The 12,239-nt window shown below is 39.4% G+C and overlaps 2 protein-coding genes across 2 annotated transcripts; both read right to left on the minus strand.

The window, feature by feature from the left end:
• Window positions 1–430: 430 nt before the first annotated feature.
• Window positions 431–805, minus strand: LOC148023334 (mannose-specific lectin-like). The gene has a single exon (XM_087695358.1). It carries the CDS (start codon window positions 803–805, stop codon window positions 431–433), a length of 375 nt encoding a protein of 124 aa, XP_087551484.1.
• A 2,565-nt stretch (window positions 806–3,370) lies between these two features.
• On the minus strand, window positions 3,371–4,231 carry LOC148023335 (uncharacterized). Its single transcript, XM_087695359.1, has one exon. The coding sequence runs from the start codon at window positions 4,229–4,231 to the stop codon at window positions 3,371–3,373; it is 861 nt and encodes a 286-aa protein (XP_087551485.1).
• Window positions 4,232–12,239: the final 8,008 nt, after the last annotated feature.

Consider the following 12,239-nt stretch of genomic DNA (forward strand, 5'->3'; position numbering starts at 1 on the left):
CACATGCAACCATATTTTTATTTGCGAGAAGAATGGGAGAAGCCCACCATGAAGAACTTAAGCATATAAATTCAACTAGAAATGATGCATGATAAGTGCATGAGTCTATTAGAAATAGTGGATATATTCAAGCATAGATGTGCGAATACTAGAAATGCTGTAACTACATAAGCCTAGACGTGCAAATACTAGAAATACATAAGTCTAGACACGTAAATCTGGTGAGTTTAGATTCGTAGAAACAAACGTGGGATGAGAGAGAAAGAGAGAGAGAGAGAGAGAGAGAGAGAGAGAGAGAGAGAGAGAAAGATTGCAGACGATGAGAGGTGGCCATTGTTTTATTTAGCTATATAACACCTGGGCCCAATCCAGTTACAACACAGGCAGAAACACCACCCCTCTTCTATAAGTAGTGTAGCTTGTATGTAAGCTACTTCTTGTCGACGCAGTTAGACCAGACGGACACGTCAGCGCCGTCATAGATGACGGCGTTGCCGTCGTTCTGCAGCACTAGCTTGTAGCTGTCGTCCTTGAGAGGCTTGTCGGAGCTAGCCCACTCCACCGTGCCGCAATCACCGAGCACCAGTAAGCGGCCGTCCCTTTGCAGGCAGGCCCGCTTGCCACGCTTAGCTGTGTTGCTGTGCCAGACGGCAGTTCCAGCTGGCGACTTGTACTCCACAAAATTCCCATCACCCTGCATGATCAGAGAATACTGCCCATTTTCCGAGGTCAAGCTCTCATCCATCGCCAGCTCTTGGTCGGCGTACAAAATGGAGCCATGTTTCTTCGCCTGCTCTGCTGCCATTTTTCTGATCCTGATCTTCAGAAGGTGCTATTAGTTTTTCTTCTGCACTTGATCATCTCACCGCCGTCTTGCCTCTTTATAGGCGCTAACGTGCAGGTGATAATTCCCTATTATGTCCGCATTATCTATATTCGCGGCATTATCTTTATTATTCCCTTTTTCCTTTATGCTCATAATTATAGCATTCGTGGTCCATGGAGAGAGTGGACATAAGATGCGGTGTATGCGCCGTATCGAACAAAGCTTGGCATGGAACACCATACCACCCTTCTCCCATGTCCCCACCAATAGCAATAATACAAGCTACAACACAAGCACTCATCACTCGAACACTATTCACAATATGCCCACCAAGGAAACCCAAAGGTAGTGTAAAAGAAAGCATCCATTATAGAGATAGGGGGTGTGTGTGTGAAAGAGAGAGAGAGTGAGACCCCCACATACACACAGCAACCTTATAGTATTGGCAGAGACATGTGCCACACGATCTCTACCAAAGCATTATCTATGTGCTATTTATAGTTATGTTCTTATGTTCTTAAAAATCTCACCATGTTGCTACTTAATTGAAAACATTGGAGGAGAGAGAGAGCTAGAACACTTGCAAGCACACACACCCACATGTGTGCACACACACACAGTACAACACACCATCCTTACAAAAGCATTATCTATGTGCTATTTATGGTTATGTTCTTAAAAATCTCACCATGTTGCTACTTAATTGAAAACATTGGAGGAGAGAGAGAGCTAGAACACTTGCAAGCACACACACCCACATGCGTGCACACACACACACACAGAGTACACCAATCATCGGTGTACCAAATCGGGTTTGTTCTCATGATATAGTTTCTCTAGCACTATGGGGGTGTCACTGGTTTTTAAAATCCTTTTTTGCATATTATTTACTTACAAAAGGCTTCCATTTTAAAGGGGGCATTTACATATTGAATAAAAAATAGAGTGTGTTTTAATAATTAAAAACTCAAAGATAAGGGGTTTTAAAAATATGCCTTTAACACATGTGATATAGAGGGTTTACGGATAGCGAACCGGCCCTTGAGACATTGTGAGAAGGCCTGAGAGAAAGAGAACCACCTCTATAAATAGTCCTTTCGAGAGCCTTGGAATGAACAACAACCAAACATGGTCATCGCCAACTATAGCTCGAACAAAGAAAAAACAAAAGAAGGACCAGAGCTAGATTGTCCTTGAACATTCACCATGTCACCAACACCCAAAACAATAAAGAGATGCGAAAAATACACAACTTGAGAATTGCTCTAGGCACCAAGATTCAATCACAGGGGCTTAGTAGGATGAGAGGAAAAACTCACACTCTCATGCCACTCTCAAACACTACCCGAGCACCTAGCAACAATATGGAATCTCACCTCTCAGTCTCCTCATCACCGAAAAGGATCGAGATTCTCTCCGAGAAAGGCCATAGAGGATCTTTCTTTGCTTGCATGTGTGTTTTGTACCCGCTTCTTCTTCGGCTCAATCCTTGGTATCTTGTTCATGTTCTTTGTGTGGGCCAAAGAGAAGCTTTCCTTGCTTGATACAATCCTTGATATAATCATCATAGAAAAAAGAAAGCTAAGTGCTAAGTTAGGATACATGGAGAACACATCTCCCTCATAAGAGTGACACTGAGACTGAACACGCATATACAAGAGAATTCAAACTCCAATCAATTCCAATCCCCTTCATAGTGAAACATATACACACATTTTGTTTCATGTCACTTGGGCCAAACCAAGAAACGACTTGGTTGGCCCTCCTCTTGACCTCGATGGAGTGAAGTTTCTTTGCCCAATAGAAATTGTCAGAAATGTTTTATTTAGATCGATAGATCACAGCAGACAAAGAGACCCAAAGCGCAAATATCCAATGAAGCTATCAGAGCTTCAACACGTAGGATTATCATGCACACTATATCAAAGATTTGTGGAGAACCACCAAGCTGAACCTAACAATGGACAAGTGGCAATATACTTTGTTCAACAAGTATATTGCCAGGACATATTAGGAAGGCAAGTTATGTGGCAGCAAAGAGCCAAGAACGCTGGTGTTGGCATGGGTCATCCCGTCGATCGAAAGCGGGCAAGAGAGATGGGCATAGAATTGAAGCGGACAAAGCCTGTGGTACTCACCACCAACGACCACGACATCTTAACGAATTTTGCAGCCGAAGGCATGACTTTAGTGACACAAGGACTCACCGTAGACACTATGGTAACTCGCGTCCATGAGCTAGAGTTGAGAATAGTTGAAATGGAGTTAGAGAATCAACGACTAAAAGGAGTATGCAAGAGATATGAGGATGCACATGCTCCTCCACCTCCTATAATTGGCGACACTTTTGCAGTTGATAAGCTCACACAAACTCGTGATTTTGTAAATTTGGATTAAGACTTGTTGATATATAGACAACTTTTGTATATATCTTGGTATTCAATTTCAAGACTTGATACATGGAATATAATTTTGAGATTCTGTCTAATGTATCGTTTATGCTATTCTTTTCCCCTGCTATGTTTTTTTAGTCTTTAATGCATGTTATGTTGTCTTCACTCTGTCAATAGCAAGGACTATATCATCCACATCGGAATTAGTTGAATCAACCTCCCATTCATTCTCAGACTCTGAACCTTGGTCTTTAGAAACAACCTCGTGCATTCGTTTTGGATGTGGCTTCCCTTCTGCATGTGTAATACGAGTTGCAATTGATGACGACCTATGAAGCAGTCGCATATTACAAAAGCAATACACTAGGTCTCTTGCCCTTGAAGCTTTTAAACGATTACGCCTCTTAGTATGAATGAAATCATATGCAGACCAATTTCGCTCACAACTGCCTGAAGATGTTGCCACTGATAATACCCTTCTTGCCACATGTTGAAGCTCTACTTCATTAGAACCATACTCATTCCACCAAACAAGTGGACTTAAGCATGTAATGGCATCTAAACACCACTTGTCACTAAAATTTCGCACTCTACCAAAAAACCGTATGCGACCATAAAATGCACGTTTTCCATCTTCCCCAGGCAACAGCTGGGCACACACAAAGTGGAAATTTCGAGTCACCGCATCATTCTTTGTTTGATCATGCAATTGAAACGAAGGATCTAGCATGAATGCAGCGCCATGTAGGAGAGTGTGCATCATTGCCCATCGTCTTTCTGCACAATTGGCTATCTCTTTACGCTCTACAGGCTTCAATTTTTCAAATGCTTTTACCTTGCGTATTGCTTCAGACATGAGCCAGTATACTTTACCAAGTACAAATTTGTCACTGTCCACAACTCTTAGCAATTCTACAAATGGCTTAGTGACACTCACACTTTTGTCCACGTTGACCCAAAATGCATCTGAGTTGATTGTTGCTGCGCATTTCGTTGCTGTAAGTGTATGCATCTAATGCTTAGTGACCCATCCAACCTATCGTCCATCTACAATTGTTTCCCTCAATGCACCTCCCACTTCCAATAAACGTTCAAAGACATAATAAGCAGTAGAAAAGCATGTAGCACAAAATATGCATAATACTTTTTCCGACCTTGTGCGAAAGAGTACATACGTAAATTGATGCTCCCTGATGCACTTAACCACATGATGTGCCTCTACTAAAGTAAGTTTAATAAAACTCATTTTCCCTATATCCTTGAGGAGTAAACTGACTGAGTGTGTAGCGCAAGGAACCCATGTAATCTCTTTGTAGTTCTCTTGTATAATCATCCCTGCTCCTTTATAGTTAGAGGCATTATCAATCTTTATAGATGTGACATTAACAGGTCCTCCAACATGTGCAATAGCCCTCTCATATATCTTTGAAATATACATGGAGGTTTTCTCTTTAAGAGATGTATCTATTGCATCCAAAAACACTGACCCCCTTGGACATATACACATGATATTTATTAGAGGCCTCTTCTTGCAATCTATCCATCCATCAATAGCTATGGTGCATCCGTATAGGTAGGTACATAATCAAGGACAGAACGCTTCAAGCTTTGCTCAAGTCCACCTTTCTTTGTCTAAGTACTCTGTGCACATCTTATTGTAGTCCGACAAAACAAACCCAGGCTTTGCAAGAGACATCAAAACATCTTGAAATAAGGGATTTCTCATTACATTCAAAGATATCCTACAAGCAATGAAAGCTTGTGTACATTTCAAGTGCAACTCTAGCATTGATGACTTATCAAATGCACTATACAGAGTTCCTTTCTTTGATTTGTCCATGCTGTTAGAGCATCCGTGTTCCTGAGAGCCTACACTCACATTGTATCTATGTTCTTCGTCCATCAACTGTGAGTGTTGTGATGAGGAGGCACCCACATGTTGTAGTACATTCACGAAATTGCTTGGTGCATCATTATGTCTTGTAGAAGACGTAATTTCAATAGTGTAACCTCCCCCCCACTTTCCATAGAATCAAGATCTGCGACCTCAAGATTACAATAAATAAACCTTGCACTTGGTTCATACAGTTAACGCCTTTTTCCCCATCAAGTGTGAGGCATGGCCATTAACCTTTCCCCTAAAATACGTTTTATTTGGGTTCTCATCCTTACCGTCTCCTACGGACCTAGAATTGTTGGAAAGCTATCCAACTTATCGGATCCACCCAGCCATGAATCGGAGTCGTCGGGACTACCAATTCCCCACTTTCCTTAAAGGGTCCATTGTTTCCTAATTACTACCACACTGTTTTACATATACAAACAGGTTCCTTTACTTTATTTACGATACTTTGTTCGTTAAAACAGCCTTTCAAACGTTTCAAACAAGATAAGACATTGTTTACCGAAAACAGTCCCTACTTTGATTTAAATTCATTGTTCAATTACAATCATTCATTTTTATTTAACGATGATGCCTCCATCGGCCTTTCTGCGTCCCAACATGGCCTGTCGAGGCATCTGAGTTCATTCACAGCACAACCCTTTCCTGGGCTTCCAGTGCCTTTCCATTGCACAACCCATCCGGGCTTCTAGTGCCTTTCCATTGCGCGGCTTTCTGAGCTCTTGCGCTTCCAATCGACTCGGCCTCATGCTCTATGCTAATACACCGGAAGATCTAGAATCCCGCGGTACCAACGAGGGTAGCTAACATCTCGTCCTAAGCAACTAAGGGTTTTTAATTGACTCATAGCCCCCGCTAAGTCCCCTTGCCCCTCGGAGATGCTCCTCGCTTGGCGGGCTTATTGGCACCACTCGTCTCTTGCCCAACAAAAATGAGCAGCTCATCCCATCTCAAGCTTCGATGCGCTACCTTCTAGAGTGGGGAAACGTCCCAATGGGGTGGAGGTTACGCCCATAGAACTTATTCACACGGCCGAAGCCGTCAATTCCGCCCAGCTGGCGAGAATTCAATTTTACCCATTAGAACTTTCCTTATTTAAAAATTACTTTTTTCCAAACAAATTTGGGAAATTCAAACACTTCCATTTGGGAAGATCAAACATTCTTTTGAATTTAAAATACTTTAAAACACATGCGCGAGTTTCGTGGAACGATTGTCCGCATTTACGGTCAAGGTTTCTCTCAATTAGTCCCTAGGCTAAGACTAAGGTCACGTATGCAATGCCTTTAAATTATGACATTAATTTAATTCAAGAACTTCGTAATTGAAAGCTTTTCCACTCACGTCGTATACATTCGTAGTAGCGACGACATTGTGTGTAGTGGCTGCTCCCAATGCTTCATGTTCACGGCTAGTCCCGGCTTCGTTGTGTATGGACTTGCGAGTGCGTTTTGGGGCCATTTTTCACTCACACACAATAATAAGCTCATGAGGAAAATTTAAAAAAAAAACTGACACAATTTTCGCATATAGATTGAGGTTAGCGTAGAGTGTGAATATGAGTTTCCGTTACAATTACCCTATTATTTTTGAAATTAATTCTAATTTACAATTTTTGAAATAAAACTAGAATTTCCTAATTTTCTAGGTATTATAGTGCAGATTTTATTAATTTTTGCATCTTCTTTAATTAAAAAGTCATTTTAACTCAAAAATTTGATTAAAATTTCCTAAAATTAGAAAAAATTATAGGAAAAAATCTCTAAATTCTGAAAATTCAGAATTCTGCAAAAATTTTCAGAATTCTTTTTTCTATAATTTTCTTAATTTTATTTAATTAAATTAGCTCAATTTTTAACTCTAATTAAGTGATTTTCTACCCTTAATTAATTCAAAAATAGATTCTCATAAATTTCCCTCGATCCTTACACTAATCTTCACACATGGTACTCACATCACTTTTTAATTTTAAGATTCTCTAATTTCCCTTAATTTCTTTTCATAATTAGGAAAAGTAATTAATTTTTAATAATTAGATATTAATAGATTTTTTAGGGTTTCTTTATTGCATCATACTTATATGCTATCTAATTTCGCAAGAAAAATATCAATTCTTGCTAATTGTGCATAATTTTGCTAATCGTGATTAGCGCTCGCTAATTACAATTTGGCAATTTAAGCATAATTAGACACACACACACGCATAGAATGCTTTTATATATCACATTGAGTGTATAAATGCTCATGCATGCTTTAATTAAAGAAATTGACTAGATACGTAAGAGGATTTTGATTAATGTACATAGAAGGAGGGTAATTAAGGTCTAATTGAGCTTAATTAAGAGAGTAAGAATTTAATCTAGTGCTGAAATTCATTAATTTGCAGCAATTAAGAGGATATGCAACTTGAAAATTACAAGATTACCTTAGCGCTTATGGTCCTTTCTCCTTCACTGTCAACTTCTCTCTAAATCTAATGAGTGATTAGGAAATTAGGGTTTTCCCTAATGTGAAACCCTAATCTCACAAACCCTCACCCTAATTTCTCTAAAGCTTAACCCTAAATTTGCTCTCAAATTTTGCTCTAAAATTTTCTCTAAAAATGGCTAAGGATGGGGTCTTTATATAGGAGAGTGCAGGGTCTTAGTGAGAGGGTGTTAGGAGCAATTAACTGAGCCCATTCTCTCTCTAGAAGAGGCGCCTTCTCACATGCTCCTGACACTTGGCAGTGGTTGCCTCATGCACCACACATGCCCAAACCATTTGCCCAAAACCATGGTTTTTGCCCTAAGCCTTTTCACCATTCAATTTTGCATTATTTCCAGCAATTCCTCATTAATTGAATTGAGTCTAATGTGCACATACTTTGTCTGTTTTCCGATCCCTTTCGACCAATGAGTACGCACACACATATAGCACAAGACTCCTTTGTGAATACGGTAATTACTCCTTCAAAAAATGTACAAAAAGAAAGCCGAATTTGTACACTTTTAAAAACTCAATTCTCTTTAAAGTTCTCATAAGAAAAAGATTCGGAATAGCACAACCTCGGGTTGGGATATTACATTCTCCCCAACATAAGGACTCGAGATGTCCTCATCTCGCAAAGAACTGAGGGTAATCCTTGAGAAGTGAAACTTAGTCTTCCCATGTCACATCCTCGGTTGGGTAGTCCTTCCATTGTACCAAATGCTCTCTTAGGATTCGGTTCTTAAGAATCCTTTCCCAAGTCTCCACTATTATTTCAGGTTGTAACTCAAGAATACTCTGACTTGGCATGACAATCTGCTCATCGTTAAGTACATGATCTGGGTTCGGTATGTAAGGTTTTAACAGACTTACATGAAAAACATTATGTACCTTGAGATGTGCCGGTAGGTCCAGTTTGTAGGCTTGATCCTATCCTTTTGGTAATAGTGTAGGGTCCACAATACCTTGCACTGAGCTTCTTGTACTTCCCTAGGGATAGTGAACTTCTTTTGGGTCGTACTCGAAGGAAAACTTTATTGCCCTCTGCAAATTGTCTATCCGATCTCTTCGCATCAGCGTACTGCTTCATCGTAGTCTATTATCTACCTCGAAGGGGAAACGCGGTCTCTTAAAGCCTCTAACTGTTAATCGAGATCTGCGACCTCAAGATTACAATAAATAAACCTTGCACTTGGTTCATAGAGTTAATGCCTTTTTCCCCATCAACTGTGAGGCACGGCCGTTAACCTTTCCCCTAAAACAAATTTTATTTGGGTTCTCATCCTTACCGTCTCCTACAGACCTAGAATTGTTGGAAAGCTATCCAACTTATCGGATCCACCCGGCCATGAATCGGAGTCGTCGGGACTACCAATTCCCCACTTTCCTTGAAGGGTCCAGTGTTTCCTAATTACTACCACACTGTTTTACATATACAAACAGGTTCCTTTACTTTATTTACGATACTTTGTTCGTTAAAATAGCCTTTCAAATGTTTTAAACAAGATAAGACATTGTTTACCGAAAACAGTCCCTACTTTGATGTAAATTCATTGTTCAATTACAATCATTCACTTTTATTTAACGACGCTACCTCCATCGACGTTTCTGTGTCCCAGCATGGCCTGTCGAGGTGTCCGAGTTCATCCACAGCACAACCCTTTCCCGGGCTTCCAGTGCCTTTCCATTGCACAACCATCTGAGCTTCCACTGCCTTTCCATTGCGCGGCTTTCCGAGCTCCTGCTCTTCCAATCGACTCAGCCTCAGGTGCTATGCTAATACATCGGAAGATCTAAAATCCGGCGATACCAATGAGGGTAGCTAACATCTCATCCTAAGCGACTAAGGGGTTTTTAATTGACTCATAGCCCCCGCTAAGTCCCCTTGCCCCTCGAAGATGCTCCTCCCTTGGCGGGCTTATTGGCACCACTCGTCTCTTGCCCAAGAAAAACGAGCAACTCATCCCATCTCAAGCTACGATGCGCTAGCCTTTTAGAGTGGGGAAATGTCCCAATGGGGTGGAGGATACGCCCATAGGACTTATTCACACAATCAAAGCCGTCCATTCTACCCAGCTGGCGAGAATTCAATTTTACCCATTAGAACTTTCCTTATTTTAAAAAATTACTTTTTTTGCCAAACAAATTTGGGAAATTCAAACACTTCCATTTGGGAAGATCAAACATTCTTTTGAATTTAAAATACTTTAAAACACATGCGTGAGTTTCGTGGGACGATTGTCCGCATTTACGGTCAAGGTTTCTCTCAATTAGACCCTAGGCTAAGACTAAGGTCGCGTATGCAATGCCTTTAAATTATGACATTAATTTAATTCAAGAACTTCGTAATTGAAAGCTTTTCCACTCACCTCGTGTACATTCGTAGTAGCGACGACATTGTGTGTAGTGGCTGCTCCCAACGCTTCGTGTTTGTGGCTAGTCCCGGTTTCGTTGTGTACGGACTCGCGAGCGTGTTTTGGGGCCATTTTTCACTCACAAACAATAATAAGCTCACGAGAAAAATTCAAAAAAACTGACAATTTTCGCATATAGATTGAGGTTAGCGTAGAGTGCGAATATGAATTCCCGTTACAATTTCTTTATTATTTTTAAAATTTAATCTAATTTCCAATTTTTGAAATGAAACTAAAATTTCCTAATTTTCTAGGTATTTTAATGATGATTTTATTAATTTATGCATCTATTTTAATTAAAAAGTCATTTTTAACTCAAAAATTTGATTAAAAATTCCTAAAATGAGCAAAAACTATAGGAAAATTTCTCTAAATTTTGAAAATTCAGAATTCTACAGAAAATTCTAGAATTCTAATTTTCTTGGTTTTATTTAATTAAATTAGCTCGATTTTTAACTCTAATTAAGTGATTTTCTACCCTTAATTAATTCACTATTAGATTTTCATAATTTTCCCTCAATCCTTACACTAATCTTCACACATGGTACGCACATTACTTTTTAATTTTAATATTCGCTAATTTCTCCTAATTTCTTTTTCATAATTACGAAAAGTAATTAATTTTTAATAATTAGATATTAATAGATTTTTGAGCGTTTCTTTATTGCATCATACTTATATGCTATCTAATTTCGCAAGAAAAATATCAATTCTTGCTAATTGTGCATAATTTTGCTAATGGTGATTTGCGCTTGCTAATTACAATTTGGTAAATTAAGCATAATTAGACACACACACATGCATAGAATCCTTTTATATATTACATTGAGTGTATAAATGCTCATGCATGCTTTAATTAAAGAAATTGACTAGATACGTAAGAGGATTTTGATTAATGTAGAGAGAAGGAGAGTACTTGAGCTCTAATTGAGCTTAATTAAGAGAGTAAGAATTTAATCTAGTGCTGAAATTCATTAATTTGCAGCAATTAAGAGAATATGCAACTTGAAAATTACAAGATTACCTTAGCGCTTATGGTCCTTGCTCCTTCGTTGTCAACTTCTCTCTAAATCTAATGAGTGATTAGGAAATTAGGGTTTTTTCTAATGTGAAACCCTAATCTCACAAACCCTAACCCTAATTTCTCTAAAGCTTAACCCTAAATTTGCTCTCAAATTTTGCTCTAAAATTTTCTCTAAAAATGGCTAAGGATGGGGTCTTTATATAGGGGAGTGCAGGGCCTTAGTGAGAGGGTGTTAGGAGCAGTTAACTGAGCCCATTCTCTCTCTAGAAGAGGCGCCTTCTCACATGCTCCTGATACTTGGCAATGGTTGCCTCATGCACCACACATGCCCAAACCATGTGCCCAAAACCATAGTTTTTGCCCTAAGCCTTTTCACAATTCAATTTTGCATTTTTCCCAGTAATTCCTCATTAATTGAATTGAGTCTAATGTGCACATACTTTGTCCGTTTTCCGATCCCTTTCGACCAATGAGTACGCACACACATATAGCACAAGACTCCTTTGCAAATACGATAATTACTCCTTCAAAAAATGTACAAAAAGAAAACCGAATTTGTACACTTTTAAAAACTCAATTCTCTTTAAAGTTCTCGTAAGAAAAAGATTCAGAATAGCACAATCTCGGGTTGGGATATTACATTCTCCCCAACATAAGAACTCGAGATGTCCTCATCTCGCAAAGAACTGAGGGTAATCCTTGAGAAGTGAAACTTAGTCTTCCCATGTCGCATCCTCAGTTGGGTAGTCCTTCCATTGTACCAAATGCTCTCTTAGGATTCGGTTCCTAAGAATCCTTTCTCGAGTCTCCACTATTCTTTCAGGTTGTAACTCAAGAATACTCTGACTTGGCATGACAATCCGCTCATCGTCAAGTACATGATCTGGGTTCAGTATGTAAGGTTTTAATAGACTTACATGAAAAACATTATGTACCTTGAGATGTGCCGGTAGGTCCAGTTTGTAGGCTTGGGATCCTATCCTTTTGGTAATAGTGTAGGGTCCACAATACCTTGCACTGAGCTTCTTGTACTTCCCTAGAGATAGTGAACTTCTTTTGGATCATACTCGAAGGAAAACTTTATCCCCCTCTGCAAATTGTCTATCTCATCTCTTTGCATCAGCGTACTGCTTCAACGTAGTCTATTATCTACCTCGAAGGGGAAATGCGGTCTCTTAAAGCCTCTAACTGTTAATCGAGATCTGCGACC

This window comes from Lygodium microphyllum, chromosome 16, assembly GCF_053477565.2.
Source record: "Lygodium microphyllum isolate KBCC chromosome 16, Lygodium_microphyllum_v1.1.10, whole genome shotgun sequence".
Lineage (NCBI taxonomy): Eukaryota > Viridiplantae > Streptophyta > Polypodiopsida > Schizaeales > Lygodiaceae > Lygodium > Lygodium microphyllum.